Source organism: Haemaphysalis longicornis, unplaced genomic scaffold (assembly GCF_048455015.1).
Source record: "Haemaphysalis longicornis isolate Haplotype H1 unplaced genomic scaffold, Haemaphysalis longicornis Haplotype H1 scaffold_10, whole genome shotgun sequence".
Lineage (NCBI taxonomy): Eukaryota > Metazoa > Arthropoda > Arachnida > Ixodida > Ixodidae > Haemaphysalis > Haemaphysalis longicornis.
This window is the reverse complement of record NW_027526204.1, coordinates 129,003,790-129,030,195: the sequence shown is the minus strand read 5'-3', so window position 1 is coordinate 129,030,195 and position 26,406 is coordinate 129,003,790. Positions and strand designations below refer to the sequence as shown.

General features: G+C 47.7%; 1 protein-coding gene across 1 annotated transcript; it reads left to right on the top strand.

Moving 5' to 3' along the window:
- The first annotated feature begins 690 nt into the window (after window positions 1-690).
- Window positions 691-26,264, top strand: Ave (sterile alpha motif domain-containing protein aveugle). Its single transcript, XM_077690732.1, has 6 exons — window positions 691-821; window positions 917-989; window positions 5,335-5,502; window positions 15,369-15,435; window positions 22,593-22,669; window positions 26,151-26,264. The coding sequence occupies exons 2-6, from the start codon at window positions 962-964 to the stop codon at window positions 26,180-26,182; spliced, it is 372 nt and encodes a 123-aa protein (XP_077546858.1). The 5' UTR covers window positions 691-821; window positions 917-961; the 3' UTR covers window positions 26,183-26,264.
- The last annotated feature ends 142 nt before the right edge of the window (window positions 26,265-26,406 follow it).

The window sequence follows — 26,406 nt, the reverse complement described above, 5'->3', positions numbered from 1 at the left end:
TGAAAGTGGTATTTATTGAAGGCCAATGATTATATGTACGCACAACTTAAATCCGTCACACATGCGGAACAACGTACCGCCACCGCTTCCACTAAACAGCTACATACAAGCTGCTTCTAATCTTCGTTTGAGCCATAATGCGAGTGCCTGTTTTGTTCCGCCCTTCCGTTACAGCAAAACAAGTAGGTCTTCATCGTCTGGGCACTCCGGTAACAGTTCATGATAATTCGATCGAACGAAACGAATGCCAATCCCCAACTTTCTGGCAATGCATGCAGCCGTCTTTGAAGTACACAAAGTTCGCGTCCTCATTTACAATCACTGGCCGTTGTTACCGCCCGTTAGGAGACTGTCGCATCGTTGCCCGATGAATTCACAAGCACGCCATCCTTGTCAGCAACAATACACAGCTCCGTCCGCCTTGACACGAGTGCGGCGATGCGCCGTCGCTGCAGCAGACGGCGGAGGAAGCTCCTTCGCCGGCATCGTCCGCGATGCATCTCGGGACTGCACGCTGGCGCACCGTCGACTCTCTCGGTGCGCGGCGGTGCAACCAAAAATTGCCCCGCGACGGTGCACCCCGGTTTATCGAGGACGGACGGTGCACACCGGTGCGGTTTATCGAGGATGAAAAGGCGCACCGGTGTGCCCCGGTGTGCACCGGTGCGGTTAATCGAGGATGCTATAAGTTAAATCAACCTTGGTGGTTGTTTGCACGCCTACCGTCGCAATAACAGCCTTTGTTCGGGTTTGTTTACAAGCCACCGCTGCCAGCTTGCTGTGCTCGCTGCCGTGCCATCTGTTTCTCCTGAAACGTATTGGTAAGTGAAAGACGATTGATTGAGTGGTTGAGGGACATATGTTGTTGTAATCCACCTTGTGCATAATTTTGTAATCCGTTTTGTCATATTTGCAGAGCGCACTTGTGAAATGTTCAACTAGTTTCGCCAGGAGGGAGCCCATGGCGAAACATCGGCAGCCCGAACCGAGTGAATACCCCAAGTTTCTTTTGTATAAGCGGTTGTAGACTTATTGCAACATAGTAGACATCAATTTTACCAAAAGGCCAAAGCCTGTCATTAGAAAACAACAAGCACGACATCAAGCTGACTGGGCTGCAAACTCTATTTATTCTCGAAAGGACGATGCTATATGTACTACGTAGTGAAGTCTCACCGGAAATTGCTATACGCACTACCGATATAGCGCCATCTATGGACGCTGTCAGAAGCACTTTTTTTTATGTTTTTACTGTTTTTACGCGGTCTCAAGCGTTCGGCCGGTCGACATGGCTGCTTGTCGTCGCCTTTGAACGATCCATGGATAAATCGACCCCCCCCTGCGACAAATCACGGTAATAAAGCGCAAGTCTTGAATCGTGGGCCGGGCTGATGCACACGATTCGCGCCAGGGCCGTCAAGTTGGCGTGGCAACTTCCCGATCGCGCCGTCAACACGCCGCAGTGGTTCAAAGACGGCTTGCCCAGTCTGAAGGTAGGTATTTCTGGCCTCGTTGGTTTGTCCCGTAACGCTTGCTTTACTGATGTTGAAGTTGGACACCCGCGTCGACCGCCGAGCTTATATTTCCGTCACCAGCCTTTCCACTCGATGCGCGAGCATGCATGCATGTCGCGTGGTTCCTTCAGCCGGCCCGAGCAACTGAACGGTGCGAACGCGTATTGGATATCTTCAGCACGTTTCCCCTCACCTTATTAAATGTCGTTTCATGCATTGTTACAAGTGCGATAACGCATAATGACAAGCACTTTTTTAATCAACAAGTGTGAAGCTAATAATAGGAGATGGGGAGAGTCAGTGATGATGCTTGTATCCGCTTTCTAGTGCCGTATAATTAGTGTACTGAATCTTTCTCAGGGCCAAAACATCGTTCCAGGTTGTAGTGAAAGTTGTGGAACAGACCAGGAAGGCACCAATGCCTTGTTTCTCTTTGAAGCAGCCTTGTATTTATGCATTGAGAACAAATTCGACCAGCTGCACATGATTCTAATCTTGTGCATTGCTCTTTTGACTCAGAAGTACTGGTTTTATTTGGGTGGCAGTTCCTTTTTCCTAAAAAAATGTAGTTCTTACTGTAAACGGTACCAAACAGCAAAAAAAAAGGAGATCAGTTCTAAGTGAGGAGGAAAAAGGTTCACGTCAATTTATAACAAAAACTACGACAGCTTCTGCATGCGGTGTGGTTCCTGTCGGGCTAACAGATTTGCAAAAAAATTGCACAACACTTCACGCGGTGTGGTCACATGCAGCCCTGCACCAACGGCATCTGCTCCCATTTTCTGTGACTGGCCATAAAAACTGGCTGCTTCAAATTAATAGTAAATTTCTTAGCCGCATTTACATTCAGGCAAAAAGTATTGTGCAGCCATTTAATGTAGTAATGGTTGGTATGGAAAATCGTGCTCAATAGGTTTTTCACGAAAGTTGGTTTCAAGAATTCAAATTGTGCCAGTAAGACAAAAATAACACAATGAAAAAACATAATAAAGGTCCTGGGTTTTGCCATGTTTATTTTTGTGCTTTTTTTCTATCGTTTATACAAGCAACATAGCCGTATTGCTAATTGTATTGCACCTTTGGTTTTACAGGTCACCCAGAAAGGACAACTTCAATTGAAGCTGAGGATGTGGTGTAATAAAAATTTACTTCATATTGTAAAACAATAGCAGTGTTGATGTCTTCTTGAAAGTGTAAGAAACAACAGCCTTTCTTGGACCTTTTGCATGCAGACTTATTTTTGGATAACTTGAAAACAATGTAAAATAGTTAACCCATTTCTTCTTGTCTTCTTTTTCTTTTAGGGTAGGTGGTGCTTCTTTTCTTTCAGGTTGTTTTGAGTTGACTGTTTTTCATGATTGATTCAGTTGTTTAAGCATTCTGGAGTAGACATATTCTCAGTACAACTGAGCTGACGTCGCCTGAAGTTTATCATGCGAAGCGTCACACGTGCACCCTGCATGCTCACCATGGGTACGGACGAGTTGCAGGGTGTGAATGAAGGTAGCACAGAATTCTTTTATCAGCATGTAACCACCTAAGAGTCCACATACTTGAGCAAAATCATGGGCATCTTATGTGGCATAGAAATAATGGCAGTTGCTCTGCCAGTTGGAAAACATACAATTCAAACAATGCAGATGCTAATCAATATATATATTTCCTTCTGCTTAGAAATGGCCGTTCTGTATTTTCTACTTTATAAATAACATAATGCTTGGCTGCAGCAGCTCTGATAAACTAGAAAATGTCAATAATGAAGAGATGGGCATTGCTTCCACATAATTTACATATTTTTTTTTACCATTCGTGATGTGAAATTGCCTAGGGGAGCCTTTGGAGCTTGGTAAGAAACTGCTTCAATGCACAACGTAAACCGTGTTGGACAAAAGGCACTGCTAGCATGTGACATTATGCACGTGAAAGAATGCAGGATAAAAGTTCTATACATGCATCTTCCGGTTTCCTTTTCCTGTGTCTGCATGTTGAAAGCGCCTTTATGTGCCAAAATAAGGCTGAGTGGGAGGAGGGATGTGAAACGTTTAAAGGTCACACTGCAAAAGAATGTGTCTTAAGAGTTTCGTAAACACTATGGATTAGCTGCTTTACATCAGAAGGGTTTCTTACCATCACGTTTAGCCCCGATGACTTCCTTGCACAGCTTAACAGCCATGCGGAAAAGCCAACTTTAACAGCTCGAGGCAAGGTGTACGAACGCATACGAGCTAAAAGCACAGGTGCGCGTTCCCTCGTTTGTACTCAAGAGTTCCTGTAGAACATGCTTTAGTTAACTACTGCGTAGTCAATTAAAACTGGTGTTTTGTGCGCCGCCGAAACCACATCGCGCTAAGAGGCACGGGGCAGCGTATTAGACATCTCACTCAGGGATCTCAGAATCTTATTAAGGCGAATAAAGCCGCCGTGGGATATTATTTAGAGAGTTGGCGATACCCAGGAATAGACAGCTTGAGGCTACTATAGATACATACTTGATTACGCAAAACTCAAAAGTAAAATAAAAAAATGACGCGGGCGGCCCGACACAACATATGATATGTTGATCAACACCGTATGTTATGCACCGGCTGCCCGCATAATTTCTGTTCCTGCCTCGATTAAATGCTCAGACATGTCGTAAACGGCCCTGTGGGCAGTCATAATCTATTTCACGCCCATGACTACAGCGCAAACTTTGCTGTGGCCGAAACCAGGTACGCAGGTACTTTGCCGTTCGTACGAAGGTCGCGTCAGCCCGCCACCAAGCAAGCTCGGGAGTTTCTGACAGAGCCTCATAGATGGCGCTATATGGGTAGTGCGTATAGCAATTTCCGGTGGGGCTCCACTACGTAGTACATATAGCATCGTCCTTCTTATCTTTCTCTATTTCTAAAATTTCGAATTAATTGTAATTTATGGCTCCGCAAAATAAGGGCATACGTGGTGCCGGTACTCGCTAGTTTGTAATGTAGAAGCTCTTACAATCTTATGAAGCAGGTAAAAACAGTTTAGCGGCTACTGAACCACGCATTGTCATTCGGGAAGCGCCTAAAACTCGAAGTTCGTCTTTTAAGCCTGTCTGCGGCAAAACAGTTGGTTCCAATAGCTCGGCACAGTTTAATAAGTGTGCAGCAAAGGTAACAGCCTGGCAGTGATTTCATCGGTTCACAATGTCCGCAAGCATTTTGCTTTCACGCAGTGTTTGCTCTGCATCGTTTAACAGCTTCTTCAAATGCACGATGTAGCAAGAAGTGGCCCAGCCGGCACGGTTCTGGCTTTTGCAATGTCATCCAGGGATGTTTTGAAATTTTCATGAAAGAAAGATAGAAGCCGGCACTTGGCACTTAATGCATGTCCAAGCCTAGTTACTGACAGTATTTCTTTGTACACTTCTCCAAGCAAATAGTTGGCACAGTTCCGCCTTTTGCCGTGCCATCCAAGGCAATTTTGGAGTTGTCATGAACTAACGAAAGAAAGAAACCAGCACTGGACACTAATTGCATAGTCAAACTTACAGCCTAGTAACTGTCACTATGTCTGTGTACCCTTCTGCCACAAGCAGATAGTTCCCAACTTGGTCTCGAGCACTCCCTCTCTCTACCTTATCAGATGCCAACACTGGAGGTATTGTCGGCAAGGAAGCACTGGTGGAGTTGCGCAATCCCAGCATGCAGCGCATTCATTATTGGCCGCCAAAATGCATTGTGGTACTACAACTGCCACACACACCGCATTGATGCTCCTTAAAAGGCACCATAACATAACGGGTGTCCTGTGGTGCGCTTCAAGCGAGAGTCGCGGTCTTCCCATGATTCCTTGCCAGCGGCGCCTCCGTCTCCGGCGACAGCCGAGAAGGAGGCTCAGCGGAAGCGGACCCGCCCCCTGCCGGTCTTCTTCTGGGAAACGGTGCACGTCATGAAGTGGATGAAGCGGGTCTGCATCAACCACTACACCTCCTACTCGACGCTCTTCCTTGACCACGAAATCACGGGTGGGTCCGTTATCCTCACTTTCACTTGTGTGCTTTTACTTCTGAGGCACGGAGTATTATGTGGTTTGTTGTTTCAGCCACTGGCTGCATGATACAGCGTGCACAAGAGCTAACAGTCTGTTCTTTTTAGTTTGAGAGACGCTTATATGGCTAGGGTTTTGTGTGTTTCTCATGGCTGCGAACAAAAACTCTTGAGGCTCCACGTGTCTTTGAAACGCGAGGCTTTCCGTAGCGCAAGGGGCTGGAAAACGAATGTCCCCGTGCGTGTGCTATTAGCGCATGGTCACTGCCAAAGTCCCACACCATTCAAGACATGATTTTGACCTCAAGCTTGTACGTCTCATCACTTGGATACCCACCTTGAGTAGATTAGCTAATAATAAAGACCACTTGCGAGATCAAAACTTGACTTAGGCCTCCAGCTTACACACCTCATCACTTGGACGTGTATTTTGAGTCGATTCATTATGAATAGGCATTTCAGGAACAGTAAAGTAAAAAAAAAGATGTGTGTATGTATGTATGTGTCTTTCTAAGGGATGACTACCATCAACTCTCAAGAAAAATGACATTTGATCGTACCTTCCACCGAAATTTTGTGTCACCTCTATGTGGTGCTCTAAAAACCTTCGCGGGTCTCCTTCAAAAAGTTGAATGACTTCTTTTTTTTTTTTTCCCGCACCCAGTGCATGTTCGAATTTAATAACTGCACAGGCCGAGAGGTCTTCCGTGGGGACACTAAAGTGAATGTGATGAAATCTTGTTTCAAGCTGCATTACATAGACTATCCCATGTAATTCACAGCAGTATAGCTGTTTAGTGGAAGTCTGGAGCCTTACTGTATAAACCGAAATATAGGTCGACCTGGTATATAGGTCGATTTCCTATTTTGAAGTGGGAAAAGTTGACAAAAAAATAATTCAGCAGGGAAGCGCCCACACAACGTCTGTTTATTTTTGACGCCGTCCGTCACTGCCACTCACTATGCCTGCCGAAGTCACTTGTCCGAGGATGACTGCTTCTCACTGTCAGCATCCCACAGAGCTTCATCTTCAGTGCAGTCAAGTGCGTTGCTGATGGAGCACTTCCTAAACGCTCGTGCAACCATGTCGTTGGGCAGCGACCGCCAAGAGGAGGACACCTCCAACCCTGGAACTCCCCTCTAGAGGAGCCGTCTTGGCGAGCGAGTTTGGCCGCTTTGTAGTGGATGGCGTCTGCCGTAACCAGCAGCGATCGAGACCTAAAACTCTGCCACTTTGTTCTCTAACTCAGGGTGCACCGTTTATCAATGGAACGATCTATTCTGGGGGTTGCATGCACACAGCTTAGCTTTCTGGCTCCGCCAGTACCGCACACTTTTCTCCTGAACGCCAAACTGGCGTTGCGCTGCCATGTTTTCATTCTGCTCGGCGAACTCATTCGCCTTCAGCTTAAACGCAGCGGGGAAGTGGCGTCGACTTCTGCCACTCATCTCGGAGGAGAACCGTACAGAAATGCATGCGCCACGCACAAGCCGAGTAAAAGACGAAAACCTAGAGAAAAGTGAAAAGCAAATAAAGGCCTGATAGAGTGCGAGAGCAGTCCGACACAAAGGGTGATGGTGGTAGACTACACTCACTACGCAAACGCGCAAACACTTGCCAGCAAGCTTGCACTTAGTTGAGCTACGCTTACACCTTGTTGCCAGAGAACAATTTACATTCTTCCAGTGACCGCTATATAATACAAGGCGTGACTTTTTTGCGGATTTTTTTTTTTTTTTTGAAAAAACTTGACTTATATACTGGTTTATACAGTAGTTCACCTGGGATCGGCGATGGAGGAGAAAACGCCACGCGTTGTTGCTGCTCGCAGCTTCTGCATTACCTTCCACAGTGATGTCACACTGGTTTCAAACCGTTTTTTTTATGCTGTCTTGGTGTTCAATATGTTGGTTTTCTCCCGTTTCGGTTGTGCAGGCTATACATAAGCTGATTGATCCAGAAAATGTTGCGAGGGAAATGGCACTTTCAAGCAGAGGCAGTGGCGAGAATTGAACCTAATGGGTGTATTTGGAAGAAGTGCAGGGAATTGCAGTGAGGCTGAATGGAGAAGCAAGCACTCAGACCACTTCATGCAATTAGGGCAATGGAGGCATCTATCTGTATTGACGACTGCTAAAAATTATCAGCCAATCGTGAAAATGCAAATGACAGGGAAAGGGGGAGACTAACATTTCAATTTGTCGTGTACAGCTCACGTACAGTGATGAAGAAACGAAACACGGATACAGGAATATGAACCTGGGCAAGGAAGATCTATACTTATGCTTGATGGAGTTGAAAGACAAGCGTGTGGTTCAAGCACATTTAAAAAGTGCAGTTCCTGCACTTCATTAGTGCAATTGAGCAATGCAAGATAGAGATAAACCCACCCTCTTCGCCCTTGTCCGTGTCTGCACTATTTCCTCGTTGCAATGAGCAATGCAGTAATTTGATTTAGGTTGATAAAAACTTGCTCGCTCCACTTTACATTTTCGTGTTTGCATTTCATTTGTCTGTGGCTGTCTGTACATGTTAAAGGAGCACTGACACCAATTTTCGGCGTTAATATTATTGCACAGTTCGCTTTCTTCACTCAACAGAATACCCTGGCTGAAATATGAGTGGCCTGCGACGCGAAGAACATAGTTCAATTGTATCTCATTTATCGTGCCGACGGAGCAGCGCGCGGAGCGGCACTCAGTAAATGGACTTCAGCATGACATCACCCCGTGAAGCCAAAAGAAGTGACGCGACAGCGCTCGTCTAAAACTCGTGACGTCACTTCACGCGCGCGGCCCTACAAGCGGCGAGCGGGCGCAACACCCTCTCAAGCGGGCACCGATGACGTCCGCACAAAGCGGTGACGTCAGGCCGGGATTCTGTCATATGCGCCATTCGGGATAAAAGCGCGGGAATTTGAAACAAACGATTTTCAGGCTGTTCAATGTAATTAACTATCGCGCGCTGAAGTATTTGAAGTGCTGTTTCAGGTTCGCCAGACCATTAAGCATCGATAAAGCAGTAAAAGTGTAACAAAATTTTCATGTCAGTGCTCCTTTAAGAAATGGGACAAAAAATCTTTTCAACGCAGAAATTTGGGCTAGTTGGTGATACGACTTTGACATGGTAAAAAGCGCACTAGACGGGGACACACAAAAAAAAAAACAGTGACACAGGACGAGCGCTAGCGCTCGTCCCGTGTCACTGTCTTTTTTTGTGTGTCCCCGTCTAGTGCGCTTTTTACCATGTCGAAGGGACAAAAAAAACATAATTTCCATCTTTTCGTCTAGTCTGCCTTGTTCACTCAGGGCAGCTTGTCCAAGGCCGGTGCTAAAATCATTCAGTAAAGAAAGTTAGTGTTCCTGGTACACCATGCCTCTCAAAGATGCCAGTGGTCACGTCATCTGCCTTTGTGACAAGACACAGACTTCATGAATACTTTAAATACATAAGCATTTCTATGTGGACTGCATGTGAAACCTGTCTGTAAGATTTGATGTGTCACACTTTGGGTGCATAAGATAATACTATTAATAAATTGCCGTAGAGCCTGCATATTTTCGTGTAAGGCCTTTTTTAGTTTCTTTTCAAAAAGCGTTTTCCCATCAATGGGTGTGTGTGTAGTACTGAAGCGGTTTTTACAGGGGCTCTTTATATTGTGAGGGGCGACGCGGGCCAGCGAGGGCCCGAGACGCGACCAAGGCACTCGAAGGCAGAAAACTAACTTTATTAGCGAGGCAAGACGCCTCGAGGAGCCTCTCAAGCTACTACCGCCGGCCGCGCGCCGCACACTCGCTCTGCTCGGCTTCGTGCTCGCTTTCGATGTGTCAGGCAGGTGTCGCCGTAGTCTGTGCGCTTGCGGCGCTGGCTTCTGATGTGTCGGGCAGGTGTCGCTAGTAGTCGGTGCGCTGGCTCACATCCGGCTCCTCTCTGTTGGACCAAGTCCCTTTGGTCACGGAGGTGGCACTGCTTGCTGCCTTCACTGCTAGAGGGAATAGTCCTTGGAGCGCTTGGGGGTACGGGCGGCTTCCGCTCCAGGGGCTCCGCTGGCAGCTTCCACTCCAGAGGCTCTGGCCGTAACTTCCGTTCCGACTTCTGCTTTCGCGGTTTGTTGGAAGGGGGAGGTGGCGACGATGGTGGACGACGTAGCACGGAGCTGCTCATTGAAGGCTTTGCGGAGGCGGGTTCTGCGTGCGCTGGCGGTGGAAGCGAAGAGACTTTCAATGCTGCTTCTTTTTGAGAACTGTGCCCCTTGGAGGAACGCTTTTTGTAGCTTTTGTCCTTCGACTTGTCTCGGTGCTTCTGCGATGACTTGTCTGCTCGCCTTGAATCAGTTTCTGACGATGAACTTTTGGCCTCAGACAATTTTGGCTCTGTAATTTTGGCTTCCAACTGCTTTAGTTCGGGTGGCTTGTGCTCTGCATTGTGCTCAACATCTCCTGCAGATGAAGGTTTGGCGTCACATGACTTGTTTTTATCCTGGGGTGGATCTTTGTGCCGCTCCTTGTTTCTTGAACTGCTCTTGTGCGCTTTACAGCTCGATGAGGACGAGGGCTTGCGGGAACTGCCACTTGTGCTGTTGCTGCTGCGACTTTTGCTCAACTTGCTTTTGGACTGGCTGCGTTTCTGCTCAACTATTGGAGAAGCAGCTTGCTTGCATTCCGGAGAGGGGCTGTAGGTGTTTGGAACATCATCTTGGCAAGATAGTGGTAACCACGGCTGCTCTTCTGGGAGTGGCAAACGCTGGAGGCCTGCTGATCTGTGATGTCCAGGCATGTGGTGATTGAAAGAGGGCCCCTGGATCATAACAGCATTCGACATCCTGGGCAACAGTCGTTCATGGCACCGAACAATCGTTCCTGTGGGTGCGTGGCGAATTTCAGTTGGCATGGGTGGCTGAAACACCAATTGTGCATGGCTTGCAGAAAACCAGTCTTCACCTAATATAAGTGGCACAGCATTATTATGGAGGGCGGCTGCTTCAACCAAGGCGGTGATAGGTCCGACAGAAACCTTCAAACATACGGCACCAGCTGGAGCTACTGTTTCTCCACCGACGACGACTAGAGGGGGTCTAGTCCAGGGCAAGAGGGGCAAAGAGCTGACCAGGCAGCGGGAAACAAGCGTCACTTTCGATCCACTGTCGGGAAATGCATCCACTTGACCAATCCCAGCAATTGTGGTGGTAACAAGGGCACACTGGACCAGTGATCCATCGAGGGTTTCCGAAGGGGTACTGTGGAGAGCTGGGGAAGAATGTGTACTAGACGTTGGAGCGGTAGCTCTAGATGGACACTTGGATGCGAGATGTCCTTTTTGGCGGCATTGGAAGCACACAGCTTCGGCCAAGTTCTGTCCAGGACGGTAGGCAGGAGCACCATGTTTAGCGGAGATGGTGTGGTATCGGAACTCTTGTTGGTCTGGTGGCAGGGCTGAAATTCGCTGTGGCCGGCTCGTTCTGTCTGACACAGCCTGAGGATTCATGTACGCTGAGTTGCGGGAAGGCGACTGTAGGCTTGGAGTGGGTGGTGTGGCGTTTAGATACCCTGGGCGTGAAAATGGAATGGCCGAATGGCTCAGTGTTTGATCAAGCTGAGTGACAATGTCCATATATGCTGCGACGGTCGCTGGGCGTTGTGCTGCTATAGTAGTGGCCAGGTTCGAGTCGGCAATGCCTTGAAGAGCGTACTCTATGCGCTGAGTGTCCGAGAGAGTGACTGGACATCCAGAGATGAGCTTCAGCTTTGCCAGAGAGTACTTGACAAGATTCTCTTCGTGTGCTTGCACGCGACAAGTAACTGCTTGTTGCCACTGCAGCAAGGTCTGCTTGGCGCTGAATTGATCTAGGAACGCTTGCCTGAACGTTTCCCACGTCGGGCATTGACGGCCAATGACGGCTTTCCAATCAGCGGCCGCTCCACGAAGTTTGCCCATGGCGACGGCGAGTAGTGTTGAAGGCTGCCACGAAGCAAGGTTTTGAGTTCGCTCCAACTCTTCAATCCAGTGGGACGCTGAAATGCCGCCGTCCCCACTGTAAGTAGGAAGCGATGCGGACAGGTCTGGAAGAGTTGTGACTTGAACAGGGACTGCAGCGCGTTGCGACACATGAAGGAGCTGCTGAAGTAAACCTGTCAGCAACTCGGTAGTTTGTGCTGCATCGGAGCTCGGCGGAGGCGGTGCTGTGTCAGGGCGCTGGGTGGACGCCGCGGAGTCTGGGGAAGTGGGCGTGGCTGAGCGGTTTTGAGCGATGTCGGCGATAAGGCGGTTTATTACTTCTTCCTTCGGCCCGGTAGCGTCCAGATTTCGGCGAGCCAACTCTTCACGGAGATAATCTGCTGTAAAGCCTGCGAGGTCCTCTGGCGTAGCCTCGTTCCAATTCACGAGCGGCATGGCGGTACAAGGCAGCAAACTGGTTACGAGACGAGAGGGCGAGTAGGGCGAACGGTTTGGGCACTGAAGGCAGGTTACTTCATCGGGCGGGCAGGCGCCAACACGACAGTCGGTGAAACACAGGGCGAAGCGCGAAATGGCTCCGGCGAAGTGGGCGGTAGCACTTGCACACGGCGGGAGCGCTGGGCGACGAAACTTCACGGGGCGCTGCTCCGGGCACGGTTCGGGGTCGACTGCGCCAGTTGTGAGGGGCGACGCGGGCCAGCGAGGGCCCGAGACGCGACCAAGGCACTCGAAGGCAGAAAACTAACTTTATTAGCGAGGCAAGACGCCTCGAGGAGCCTCTCAAGCTACTACCGCCGGCCGCGCGCCGCACACTCGCTCTGCTCGGCTTCGTGCTCGCTTTCGATGTGTCAGGCAGGTGTCGCCGTAGTCTGTGCGCTTGCGGCGCTGGCTTCTGATGTGTCGGGCAGGTGTCGCTAGTAGTCGGTGCGCTGGCTCACAATATAGCACCTCATAGGGATACATAGGGTCTAATAGAGCTACGGATTTAGTGTAAAGCCCTGGGGCTTTTCTGCTTTGGTATTAGGCTGCTTATGTAAATGTCTTTCCAGCAGTGTAGCGAAGCCAACCTTAACTCCATCGGTACAGCGAAAAAATGACCAAATTTGGGTGCTTCCACAAAAAATTCTTTTTTCTTGAGCAACTAGATACATTTAGCATTGTTATACATGAAATTGTGGCTTATAGTTTGCCCTCTAAAATGCATAACAGCAGTGTTGGGGGGGTACAAATTTTAAAGAATGTAGTTGACAAATAAACAAAACAGTGCACGAAAAAAGTATAAACACAATAAAAATAGGCGATTTTACTTAGTCAGAAAATTATTTTAGGAAATCGGAAATATGCAAGTTGTTACTAGGTTCCGTGGCTATCATTCAATATATACATCAATCCTGTACACCATGTTCTAGATTTTTGAAGACCCGTCAATGTGGCGGGCTTGATGGCTGTGTCATTCAGCGAAGCAGTCAGGCAATGGCAGAAAGCTAAGGTTAACATGGCAAGTAGAGCAGAAGACGTTCGTTCTGTTTTGTGCCTTTGTTTTTTGTTGCAGATCTTGCAATTCCTTCTCTTCTGCATTCTGTTTGGCTGGTGTTGTACAGGATCCAGGGGCGAAAAGAGGCGTCTCCTTGTTGTACTCAAATATCTGCTTCTTCGGAACTAAAATCTGAAGATCCCACGTCATTTCTCGAGTGATCGCTGTTGCTGGGGTCAGACAAATCAGCAGCGGCAGCTGCTGAGCTCCCTTTGGCAGTAGCCAGCCTTTGCAGAGCGCGGCATGAAGTGAATGCCTCTTTTGCCTGACTCACAGCTACCTTGGGTTCAAATTTCGCTCGCACCGCGGCCTCCGCATGCGTAGTGCAAACAAACGAAACTGAAACTGAATAAGGGGTTGCCAGTGGACACGCCAGATGGTAATAGTTGTCAGCAAGGCGGCGTTTTGAGTTTTCGCTGGACTTTTAAAGTCATCGAAACTCCGTGTCCGATGTCCTGAGGTGTAGCAGAGCGGTTTAAAAGGGCCCTAAATAGAGTTGCAAAGGCTGTAAGGCCTGGTGTTTTCGCCCTTTCCTCACGCCTCAATGCGCTGTGGATGCTAGGAGCTGATAAGCTTGGGGCAAGACAACCTAAAGACACTTGTCAGAGCACTTGTGCTCTGAGGTACGCGCAGCCATTGGCTCCGCTCAGCGGTTCGTCCGGCATTTTATTTGTAGCAGCCGGCATGCATGCTCCGCCTACTACTAGCTGCATGGCATTGCTTTCGCATTGGCAGGGCTAGCGATGGTACGTCAGTTCTATCATAGGGGAAAGTAGCGTTTAAAGGCCAGATAGGAGGGCTCCTAAAACAACATGTTTGCTCACGACAATAATGGATGATTTCCACCTAGGACTAGTGGCCCACTTGTGTTTCTTGCATGCGGTGCTGCCGCGACAAACAGGTCTCTCCGCGGACGGGTCGCACAAAAAAGACCTAGCATCGCCGCAGTTATTCGGTCACCGCTTTATGAAGCCGCGCCGACGACGGTCCCCAGCACAATCTTTCACCGCACTACCATCCCGTTCCACACATATGTAAACTGATTTTCAGCAATAGTCCGGATCTGGTAGGCAGCGATAAGTTTTAGCTACTGCGGTGTGGGCCGATTTGTGCACAGTCCATGTCCACCGTGAAGGTTGCCATGGTTGCGTGCGTACTGTTTCTGCATGCAGAAGACACTTAGTGCTTGTCAGCGTTATTCATAACTTGTAAACAACGCGCTATATCAACAAACTCAGCTAAGTTCGTTTGACGAATGGCAACGATCGACATTTGTCCCGTCAAAGATAAGCCGTGCTGGAGTGGCGCTCTCATAGACGCCGCTTGAGGCACCAAAACCACCGGCAGCTTCTCCCAGAGCCGGAAACGCTGATTGGCTGCAGCATTTGATGGAACCCGCCAAGAGCAGCGTCGTAGCCTTCAGCGCCAGCTGCTTCATACAGGCTACGTCACAGGCAAAAAAGCTACATCAAAGGTCTGTTGAACGGTGGCAAGACTTCACATAAAAACAAGGAAATAAAAGAGCCCTTATCTAGTAATATCGCACTTGAAATCATGACCTTTTTATGGCCCCTTTGAGCATTTATTTTAGATGCAGAGCATCTGATTCACTCGCCTTGTCCCTCCGGCGTCGGCGTCGGCGTTGTCCGCCCCTCCCCCATTCTCCTCGCCGCGCCAGCTGCGCTCTCTGCCGCTCACCCCCTCTCCTCTCCGATAGCGAACACTCTCTCGCGAGGGGCATTGGATTGGATTCGATTCGATTGGCTTGGATTGGCTTGCCTTGGATTGGATTGGATTAAAGTGGATTGTGTTGCGTCGTAGCCGCGGCACGTTGCGTCATAGCCGCGGCAGACGCGCTGGGGCCGGCGCATGTGCAGTACTCTCTCTTCCGCGGTTTCCTCTCCTTCGGGCGCGCTGCGCATATAACCGGTGTGCCGTTCTCCGGCGAAGAAACATCCACGCTTGGCTCAAACACCTAGAGTCTACGCCGCTTTACAAGCACGCCAACGTCGTCATCGACTGGGACCGGCTTACGCAGTCCCCTCAACGTTATGCGCGCTATAAAACGCGGTGCCTGCGTCGTTCCGCTCCATCGTTCCAGCGCCGTTCCTCCGCGGTCCAACGCTGCAACGTGGACCCCCTATGCGTCGCATCTGTACAGGGGTTCCCGCGAGGGGAGGTGGAAGTTTTACAGTTCCCGCTTGGAAGTTTCCGTAATTTATTTTGTCTCCACATTGTTAAAATCTCTGTGCACTGTACAGTCTCCATAGGGAAGAGAAGTGTATTGGTGCGTGGTTTTAAAGAAATTTGCGACCTTGACTGATGGTTCTAACCCATTCTGTACTGTTTTGCAGGTCGATCCCTGGTGAGGCTCAATGATGTCAGCCTGGAAAAGATGGGTATCAAAGATGCAACCCACCGGCAAGTGAAACGTTTTGTCTACAGAACCGGAGTTTAACTACGGCCTCATATTCTTGCCTCATGCTCTTCAACACTTTCTTGAATTCCTTGCCACTTAAGGGCTGAAGTTTTGTGCGATTGATTCCAGCAGCACCATTTTTTGGCATGTTAGGCCACAACAGCATGTTTCCAACTGCAGCTTAGCATTAAGCTCAACTACTATTACCACTACAGTACATTCTGCTTATAACTATACTCAAAAAGCCGGAAAAGTATATCATTGTAACCGATTATTGTTGTATCTGGAGTGGCCGTAAAACGTGCTCTCAGAGAGAGCCAGTACTCACCAGTGCTGAGTGGACATAACTGCGAAAGAGGAGTGCACAAAAACTTTATCTTCGCGTGCGACAACGCAAAAATTGCGACCCAAAAATCACTGGGGAATGGGTTTGAAAGAATTTACAATTTTCATTTGCTTTTGCAGCAAACACTGTTTGACGATCGTGGTACACATCAGTTCCAGCTGTTAAGCGTACGCTGGCGGCAGTCCTGTCGAGTGGATGTAGCTAATAAGCAACTCAATGGACTGCATAGCGCTTTGGGTGGTCACAGGAGGTGTAGCACTGTCCTCATCACTGCTGCTGCTTTCGCTGCTGTCGCCATCTCCACCACGATTTCATCGACGATCACATCATTCATTGTTTTTTCGCAGAAGGCAGCAGAATTGTCTGTGGTCTAATACTTATCTAGCTTAGCACCGCTCACATTTTCTTCCGATGTAGCGCAATCCCACAGCTCAGACATGTCCATTGTTTCAGCGGGTTTGTCATCAGGTGCTTGGTTACCCAAATCGTCCTGGCACACAAAGCCTTTCTTTAAACAGTTGCTTAATGTTGCCTGTTTAACTTCATACTTCATACCGTGCACTGTACACAAAACAAATGACTTTGAGCAGGTTGATCTTGAGGTCAGGTGAACGGCTCCCTGAAGGCCCGGAAATGGACGCATCTATCTTCGTGACAAGCTGCTCTAACATACCATGCCTCTGCAATGCCTTAAAATTAGCAATTACCCCAGCGTTCATTTGTTGAAGGCCTGCTGTGGTGTTGGGCAGTAGAAACATCAGCTCCACGGACGACAACTTGGGGCTGACGTGTTGTGCACTACAGTTGCCGACAAGCAGGATGACTTCTTCCCTGCCCCTCCATTTCCCCATCAAATTCTGTCACCAACTCTTCCAAGAACACCCCAGTCATCCAAGCCTTCTTGTTGGGCTGATATCCCACTGGTACGGGTTTGTTCCTGAAGCACCTTGGCTTCTCGGACTTGCCAATCACAAAAGGCCCTGTTGCTCCCGTTCATGTTTGCGCACAAAGGCCCTGTTACTCGGACCTTCGAGTGCTTTCTGCCGACCCACGCATCTCCTTTCAGTGCGTGTGTCTTCTTGGGAAAGAGGTGGTAGAGAAGCGCTGTTTTTCATCAGCGCAGTGTATGTCCTTTTCCTCAAAGGGTCTCAGCACGTTGGGTAGCTTTTCGTCCAGTGACTGCTCCTTTGCCGCCGTGTCAAGTGACGCAGCCTCACCTGCGACGGTTTTGAAAGCGATGCTGTGCCGCTCTTTAAACCGCTGTATCCACCCATCGCCCATCAAAAAGTCTGTGTTTCTAAGCAGAAAAGCAAATTTCTGTGCCTTTGCAGCCAGAAGTGGCCCAGTGATGGGCAGATTTTGTGAGCGCGTTGAGAAAAATCATTTGTAAAGTGCTTCCTCAATGTCATTGTGGAGAGGTTCCCTAACCCGTTTCCTCTCATTGTCATGGCCACCGCTGCCATCCTTTTTCATCACTGAGTGTCCACTCTTGACAATCATGGATATCGTAGACTGCGAGAGCTCATTTGAGCTCCCGAGAGCTCAAACATCCAGCAAAGCTAGATTGGATCGGCTCGGATAAAATCCGCCTGCCGTGCTGTGGTGATGATGACAGACAGTGTCTAAACAGGTGGAATGCCTGCTTGCAGAGCTTGTTGACTGAGTTCATCCCCCATGATCCTGATCATGTTTCTATCGTTCATTCAATATTCACAGCTTCTTTATTATTATCTTCATGAAAATTTTGGCAAAAATCACATCTCAGGCAGCCAAGACTTGATCATTATAAGCAATATATGAATTAAAATCGCATCGTTATATATTTTTTTTTTTTTGATGGCTTCTATGGGAAAATTGACAGTCTCAGTAAAACCAATCATTATAAGTGATGTATTGTTATATGCGGGATCGTTATAAGTGGATTGCACTGTAATGACCCGTTGCCGTGGCTTAATGGCTAAGGCATTGTGCTACTCAGCACGAGAATGCGGATTTAATTCCCGGCCGCTCCAGCCGCTTGTCTGATGGAGGCAAAAAGCAGAAATGCCCATGTGTTCGAGATTTCGGCTCACGTTAAAGATCCCCAGGTGGTCAAAATTACCGTATTTACTCAAATATAGCCCGGCCTCAATTCTAGGCCGACCCCCAAAATTCAGAAGGTCAGAAAATAAAAGAAAACGTACCTCGAATGTAAGGCGAATGAAAAAAGGCACTAGACTGTGACTAGAACATGCACTTTATTTTTTATTTTTTGCGGTGCTTATCGTAGCGTGTTCAGTGCTCACTCGCAGGCTGAACCTGAATTGTGAACCGCTTCATAAAACGGGTAATTGATTGATTGATTGATTGATTGATTGATTGATTGTAGGGTTTAACGCGCTGACGCACCGCAGGCGATGAGGCGCGCCGTAGTGGAGGGCTCCGGATTAATTTTGACCACCTGGGGATCTTTATCGTGTGCCGAAATATCGTACACACGGGCGTTTTTGCTTTTCGCCTCCATCAGAAAAGCGGCCGCCGCGGCCGGGAATCGAACCCGCGACCTCGTGCTCAGCAGCGCAACGCCTTAGCCACTGAGCCACCGCGGCGGGTATAAAACGGGTGACCCAGCCCCTGCTGGTCTTGAACTGAGCCCGCACGACGCCTTAAAATGTCCGTGATCTCCCTTGCCTTTGCCTGTATTATCTCCATCGTCACAGGCATTCCACCCCCTCATTGCTGCCGGATAAAGTCAGCGACTTCTTTCTCCACCTCGTGGTGTCGACCCTTCTTGAATCCTGTGAAGGCCATTCGCTTGGCGGCGCAGTTGAAAAGATCGTTGCGTTGCTTCCACCATCTGCGCACATTCTTCTCATTGACTCTGAAATCGTGCTGTGCTTGGAGGCTTGATGTTCTCTTGGCCTCCAAGCCTACCTTCCGCTTGAAAGCCGCCGTGTAGCGGCACCACGTCGTGGGCACCATTGTGCCGCAAACACCGGCGCTTCTCGAGGTCACGCGACGACGTACGCGAGCAAGCACGGAACGCTGAGAGCTGGGGTCACAGCATATGGTTCACAACGTTCAAACAGGCAAAATGGAGCCTGAAAACCATAGAGTTTTGAAAACCCATTGAAAACCTGCCAGCTGCAAGCCTGTGGCCGCGAGATGGCATTGAGTGTCTAGCGGTGGCAGGAAAGCCACATCCTCGAATCTAAGCCGACCCCCACTTTCGTAAACGACTTTTTTTTTAAAAAGTATCGGCCTAGATTCGAGCAAATACGGTAATCCAGAGGCCCCCACTACGGCGCGCCTCATCGCCTGTGAAGCGTCGGCGCGTTACACCCCACAATCAATCAATCGATTGCACTGTAATGGCTTTTCACACAAAATGAATCATTTTTGTAGAGAGTAACCCAAAATCCTGCATGGTGCGGTGTTCTTCAGCATGGATAGTGGCAAGCATATCACAATTTTATAACTGCAATACATGCCGGAATTTTGTGTACGTGTAATGTATAACTGTTGGTATAGCTTCACTGCCTGGACCGAAGAAAACTGAAGTGTCTCAAGTTCTGTGCTTGACTTAATCCTTTCCGGTCCAACGCTTTTACCCACTTCCCGGCCATTGTGGTCCAAAACTATTTTGGAAATTTCTGGCGCCACAAAGAAAAAGACAGACCGTGCGAGAAAAACTCACAGGATATTTATTTTTTCTCTTGCATTCCGCTTGCAACTTCTTTACCGATATTTCAGCAGCGCATGAAACCGCTCGAAGATATATCCTGGGTGCAGGCCAGGGTTTTTATTCTTCAGGTTTGCAGAAAATAAGTTTATATTCTGTCTCCTTTTGTTTTTCTATCCCTACAAACAGAACATCTAATGGGGGCATGTAATTCGCTGCCTCACTGAAGTCATCATCGCTTTTGCTGAGTGCACCACCCTAAAACCCGCGCGATGAGAACGCAGTCATGCTTCTTAACGAACAGCACGCACGTGAAGACACTCTGGGATCCAGGAGGCCCGTGCTGAACATTTTGCTGCACCCTTGTGCGAAGAAGAGAGTAAACTTCAACAAACAAAGTTCACTTATCCCTCAAGAGATGGCGCATCATGTATACAAAGAATGCGAGCACATTGCAGTGAGAAAAACCACGAAATTTAACCTAGAACACTCAAGTTGGGTGGAACCCGACAATGGACCGCTGCGGCCGTGTTGCACTTTCGGGCAGGGCCTGATAACGGACCAGAAAGTGTTAAAACTGCATTTATAGAACAAACATGCCCAGTTTGATGTCCTCAAACACTTACCTGAAGCACCAGAACGTTGTTTTCTCTTAAAAAAAAAAAATTCTCGAAACTCTTACGCATGACAGCGCAGGCATTATGGCTTCCCCTGGCATTGTATGACACCTGAACTTCATCATTCTTGCTGTTTTTTGTGTGGTTGGCCATGCTTTGCCGACGAAGAAACTGGCACCACATCCAACGTCAAAGCACTTCCCATTTTGAGGCACAGTGCGAGTCAAACCGACAGCCCCAACAAACAGTATGTAGACTGTGATGGCCTCTGTTGGCGCACTATGACGCCCAGGGCCGCTCGCCTGTGGAACAACTATGGGCTCGTGATAGTTTTTATTTCTCCTCTTGGCAACACTGTACACTGGGCAAACTGATAGCTTCCCATAACATGCTATGCAGCCGTGGGTTGCGTATGCTTGAGTAGCCAAACGATACTCATGCTTGTTTTGTGCTTTCTGTGTTTTATTTCCTCTCTTGCTACTTTTATTTTGAAAGCTGTATCCCGTGTGTGCACTTGGATTTGTGGGCCATCTGCTGTTCACAGTGCCAGCATTTTTACCTCATGGGCCACATAAGGACTGCGGCTTAACAAGTCGGTCTGCTGAGAATTTTACTTGCTAAAGGTTTCTGTTTAGGGTTTCATATAACTGCAATGTGGTTGTTTATTTTGGAAAGCAATTTTGTTTAATGAATGGGTGTTTAGCAGTATTCCGCGCAAGGTAGATAGCAGTTAAATATTTTTACTCCTAGTGGGGGCCAGCTCATTTGAGTGAGTGCTTGTAGCTACTTCTTATGGTGTACTTGCTCGTTGGGCGGCACGTTGCATTCTTAACGTCTGATCAGAGATGCTGGGCTTAAAGATGCTGGCCTTCAGATATTACACCGCTCAGAGATGCCTGTCAGCCCTTGCTGAACGAGGAGCAATTTTCGATGCCTTGACAATTGTACAACAGCTTAGGTGAGGACAAGCACAGCCTGTCATGATTTTCATTAATTAAATGCAGGCCATTCATGACCTTCGAAAAGTATTACGATTGAGCCCACTTATAACGGCCGCAGTTATAATAAATGCTCGGTTGCAACGAACGAACGCGACATGACCGTAACAGCACGCGCTGAGGCAATGGCATTTTGTTTCAGAGGTAACGAACTGGCACGAGGATGCAACCCGGGTACAGAAAACGATCGGCCATTGCCAGACCGTGCCTGGTGTTTGCAGTCGCCCTCGATCGGCTTTCTGCGAACACAAAGCATGAAATTAACTGCGCGAGGGTCACCCTTTTTCAACAGAACTGATTGCAGTCAGCAAAAGGAAACTAGAGGGTAAAAAAAAATAAACAAAAAAGGGCGTCGTCATCCTTAATTTTAAATGCTTATTACGCTTACATATAATGACCTTTGGAAATAACGAAGAAATTCAGCGTAACGATCAAGTTCGTTATAAGTGGGCTCAGCTGTATATCAAGTAATACCTACCTTTATCACAAGCCATCCATTCAAAGGACCTCAGCTCCCAGGCAGCAACGTGTGGATTTGGTGACGTGTGTTCCTCCCGCGATGCACCCACTGCCTTTATTTGCACTAGACTCAGTTTTCCGATTGGTGATGGTTGGCATAGAGTTTCATACTAATGTACACTAGAGGGAAATCTAGCGCTGCAATCGCAGGCCGCCATGAACAGCGCCTTTGCAGCAGTGACAATCCTTGCCTATTTGGCTTAGCTAGCCTTATGCCTTCTTTTTTGTCTCCAAGCCAAAATCAACAAAAAAGGGTAACATTTTTTTTCTTGTTCATTGTACATGAAGCTCTTAAATGATCGCTGATAAATCAATCTTTTTGGAACTTCAATTTTATAACAAGAAAACAAATTTAAATAATTTCTTACCGTAATATCGTTGCTTTTTTGCAGCCAGAACTAACTTTTCAGCCCGTTCTTGAGCCATGCCAAGGACAAGTGGAATGGGCCTGCCCGGTACATGACGGAACACTCGCTGAAGTGCGGCTCTCCTAGACAGTGTCGCCATATTTCCCTCTAGTATATAACAGTATGAAAGTCTATGATGGTTGGAAAAGACCCCCAGTGCTGCTTATATATGCGTATCTCAGTGTGCAAGTCAAATTTCTCGAGGAGGCAGCACGACGAAGGATTTGTGTCGGCACACTACCTGCATCAGCCATCAACCACACCGGACCAATGTGTCGACAAGCACCATTTGCGCTTAGTTGCCCATGTTGTTGCACACTGGTGTCGCATAGTACAGATATTCACCAGTTTCTGCTAGCTTGCCCCAATTCCCATCGCTCCGAACTGCTAGTGCTACCAAGGGTGGGAATGCATTCAGCCCAACCACCAGGCTGTAGATGCTGGCTTTTTTAGGTACTATCGCTTCACCCGTTTACAAATTTGCTTCGGAGAACGGGGTCCAGTTAATTAATTAAGCCGCACGTGTACACTGCATTTTGCTGCAGAACAAAGCTTCAAACTGTCGATACTTTTGTAAGGCTGTCGTCATCTCACTGCTTTGTTGCTTCCAGTGATGAACTGTACCGGGAAATTCTCAAGCTCAAGCTGAAGAGCAACATCCTGGAAATGAGAGACCTGGAAAGCAAAGGTGGGGTGGATAGCCTGTTTTCCCTTATCAGCCCCGTACTCGAGCAGTGTGGTCGTTATTGTGTTTCGTTCAAACTCGGGTACATTGTGGAAATCATGCTCGAGCTATTGCATTACAATTGTAGACGATAAATAGGATCTTCAATTTTTTGTCAGTTGTGCAGATTTTGTGTTCGTTTTTATGCAGCAAGCAGAATTTAAAAAAAAAACATTTGCACTTCATCCTTCACAGCTTTCTGCATCTAGTGTCTTTAAATATAAATGTAGTTTGAAATGAAGCCATGAACTTTTAAGCAGCTTAAACTAGCATTCAGGAAAATTACCGTGGGGTGCACAAGTCAGAAAACTGCTTCATGGTTCTCTTGCGTGTCTCATAGGCTACGGAAAAGTCGCCGGAGGGCACTGCAGTCTCCCCTCTCTGGGGGTATGCGGGACCCACCGCCATTTTGGCACGTGCTTTATTTGTTGCGCACGTGCTGCATTTCTCATGCTCACATGAGGTCTGGGTAAAATTTTCTTTTGACTATGAAAGCATACGTGCCAGGACGTATTCATCTAGTTCGGTTTAAATGTAGAGTAGTTACTGAGTTAACTTGTGCGGGCGCTGGTCTTGCCGTCTGTCAGAGCGCCGTCTGCTACACGCCGCTCGACCGGTCAAGTGCCCTGGCAGTTTCACGGGCTGAAGCCTGTTGGGCAATCATTAGCTGCCGTCTTTCCATAAGCCAGGCAACAGCTGTTCAGTTTGTCACAGCGCATTTTTCTCTTGTTTGCTACTTCCGTCACGTGTGCACACTTCGAACACCCGGATTTTATGGACTGCAGAAGCATTGAGGCTTGCAATAAATGTGAGCTAAACGTGATTGATAATGGTTAATGTTATTTCTGACCCTTGAAACAATCAGCTGCCATGCTGCGCCTTCTGGGCGAACTCCAGCTTCGCTTCCATGGTAAATTGTTATATATTGTCAGGTAATAAACGTGCTTCTTGTCACTTCTGTAACGTCCGTTTGCTTTCTTCCGAAGCCTTGTTACAAGTACGGTGTAAAAAATTGATCGCAAGAGGATTGGGAACTTTTAAAACTGTCTTTACATGCATTTTCCTAAAAATACTGTCGTTGCATTCGAGTGGCATACTGGCTTGACGCAGGTTTTGCAGAGGTTGCGCCCTCTCTGGTCAGGCAGCAGAGGCACAGGATCAACTTGCTGTCCCTTCTTTTTAATCACTCAGGGCACTGCCCTTTCTGGTCCACTTCATATCACACTTCCTTGATCAACCACTCCTAGATTGTCAGTGAGCAGTTTGAGGACTGCCTTCGAACAGGAGGTCCATAGGAATACATGGTAAAATCAAATGCCAGATCATGTCTAAGGCTGTCTGGGGGCAGCTTGGTATTGATAATTGAAGAGCCACATTATGGGTTCCAGCCAAGTGCTAAGGTTGAGAACGGTTTGAAAGATATTTCTTGGTGTCAGAAACTTGTAATGATGATGGCGTTAACTAGGGTGCTCTGTGGCTTTGCTGTGGCTCCAGTGAGGCGGGAAAGTTTATTAAACTTGAAAATAGGTCTGCACACATACATTAGTACAGTGAAATCTCGTTGATACATTTTTCATGGGAACCGGGAAATAAAACTAAAATTATGCAAGGACCGTGTTATCCAATGAGGTTGAAAAAGGAGGGAAATATGCATACTCCGTCAGCGACTCACTTTTATTTAGCAACGTTGAAGTAGCTGGTCAATTTGTGCTGCACTTCCTTCTTTGCAACGTCCAGGAGTAAATTCTTCCTAAACGTAAAAAAAAGCAGCTGCCGGTATTTTTCGCTCTGCCGGACACTGTTTTGTACAACATACCGCGTCGTGCCTAAAATCGGTGGAGCCAGCCGCCGGACACTTGGAATTCTTTAATGTCCAAGAGGAGCACATTGTTGTCCTCTTGTTCAAATCCTGCTGCTCTAACTTCATCGAGCCATGTACGCACGACATCTTCCATTTGCTGATGCTTCGCGCCTCGTGTCTGTTTTGCACAAGGGCCGCAGCTTCTTTCGATGTTCCTCTTGCTAACCGACAATAGGGTTGAGCGTTTACCCTGGCAAACCGAGCTCCCGTACCAAGTCCACACACTTCTTCTTCAGGTTCTTTTCAAATTTGTGTACAATTTCCACTTTTTTTGTTAAACTGAGCGCCTTCTGTTTCCTCGACATTGTTATAAGCCTGGCAACACGCAACACCACCGAACGCAACATCAAAGCAGAAAGAGAATAAAGAACAGTGTGGGAAGCACAGAGCATGGTGAGAAGACATGAAGCGAAGTCGCTGCCTGCCGAGAGCATTGCGCACCTTCCTTGAGTATGATACGTTTCGCTAGATGGCGAAACGTATCATACTCATCATCATTGGATGAAGTGGAGTGGCCACACCTGGCAGCGATGTTTTCGCGGCAAACCCAGCGCTGCCGCAGCCTCAGCGGCTCTGCAACGGACAGATCTTGGCTTGTTGGAATGCGGTTTGAGCTAGTGTAGCGAAGCATAAATTTAAGATTTCTAGAAATGTCGTTGTTCAAGATCCACTTTTACGGTCGTATTATCCAATTTTCGGAAAAAATGTGATCGTATTAAACGCACACAAATGCATTATTTCCAAGGGACGTCGGGCGGGAATGAAAAGAAAAACGTGTTATGCTGAATCGTATCCACGAGATTCCACTGTAGATACTCACATAAGCCTTTCACTGTGTTCAGAATAAATTACAGTGGGTTTGAACGTGCTGAAAATACCTTTGAGCAATGTGAAACCTGGGTGGCTAGATGGGTGGAGGTTCTAACCTCTCCAGTGGGCTACTAGGGAACGGATACACCTGCCCATATGGGTTAACATTTATAACAGAGTTTTCTAGTGGCTATAAGACTTACAAGACCACCACCTCTGTTTGGAATGCCATTGAATGTGCTTCCCTCTGTCACATTGAATTTAGCTCTGGGAAATGTTTTAAACATTAGTAATCTTGTGCAGGATTGAAATGTTTGCAGTTTTTTTGTGCGTGTGCACTTATTTTGATTGTTTGTTCGTCTTGAGCACTTTTTTGAGCACACTTTTTTGACTCCTGGCTGCTGCTGCCGATTTTTTTATTATTATTATTGGGGCGAAAAGCGACAAATTTCATGTTTTGAGATTTATGCACGTGCAACGCACATGCTACAAAAGTGAGGTAAATTAATTCACAGCGCTGTACTTACGGTTCGCCTTATAGCCAAGGTGTTGCTGAAGTGCATGACGCTGATTCGAGTTTGATTTTTTTTTTTTTTTTCAACACTTATTGGGCATCTGCAGCGATGTCACAGGATTAATAGACTTGATATTGCGATATTGCTTGACAAAGTGCTGCCTCCGTGACATTGCCAGCAACTACTAAAGCAAAGTGTGCGCTGTATTTTGTTCCATCTACACTCTGGTTCTTTTTCTCACTTTCTCCCCTGTCCGCAGGAACGGAATTTTCCACTGTCGGAATGAGCTGAAGACGCCGTACACGTCTCAGTTCAACTCAATCAAGACAAGCTCACACGGGTCCTGCATAAACACTTGCTCATGCCACGTGGATTTGATATTGCTTATTTGAGGTGTGCGAGAGACGCCGGGCAGCGAGCAACGTTCTGTGCGCCGTTTGACGTCATTGCTCCTCGCGCATGCGCAGCACGGCTCTCCTGGAGCCACGCGAAGCTGTTCAACCTCGGTCAGTGTA

What these genes read in the sequence shown, in the direction of transcription:
- Ave (XM_077690732.1), top strand. Translation starts at nt 962, where the DNA reads ATGGCGAAACATCGGCAGCCCGAACCGA. An exon ending in CCTTGACCACGAAATCACGG is followed by an intron (nt 5,503 to 15,368) that starts GTGGGTCCGTTA and finishes ACTGTTTTGCAG; the next exon opens with GTCGATCCCTGGTGAGGCTC. An exon ending in GAGAGACCTGGAAAGCAAAG is followed by an intron (nt 22,670 to 26,150) that starts GTGGGGTGGATA and finishes CCCTGTCCGCAG; the next exon opens with GAACGGAATTTTCCACTGTC.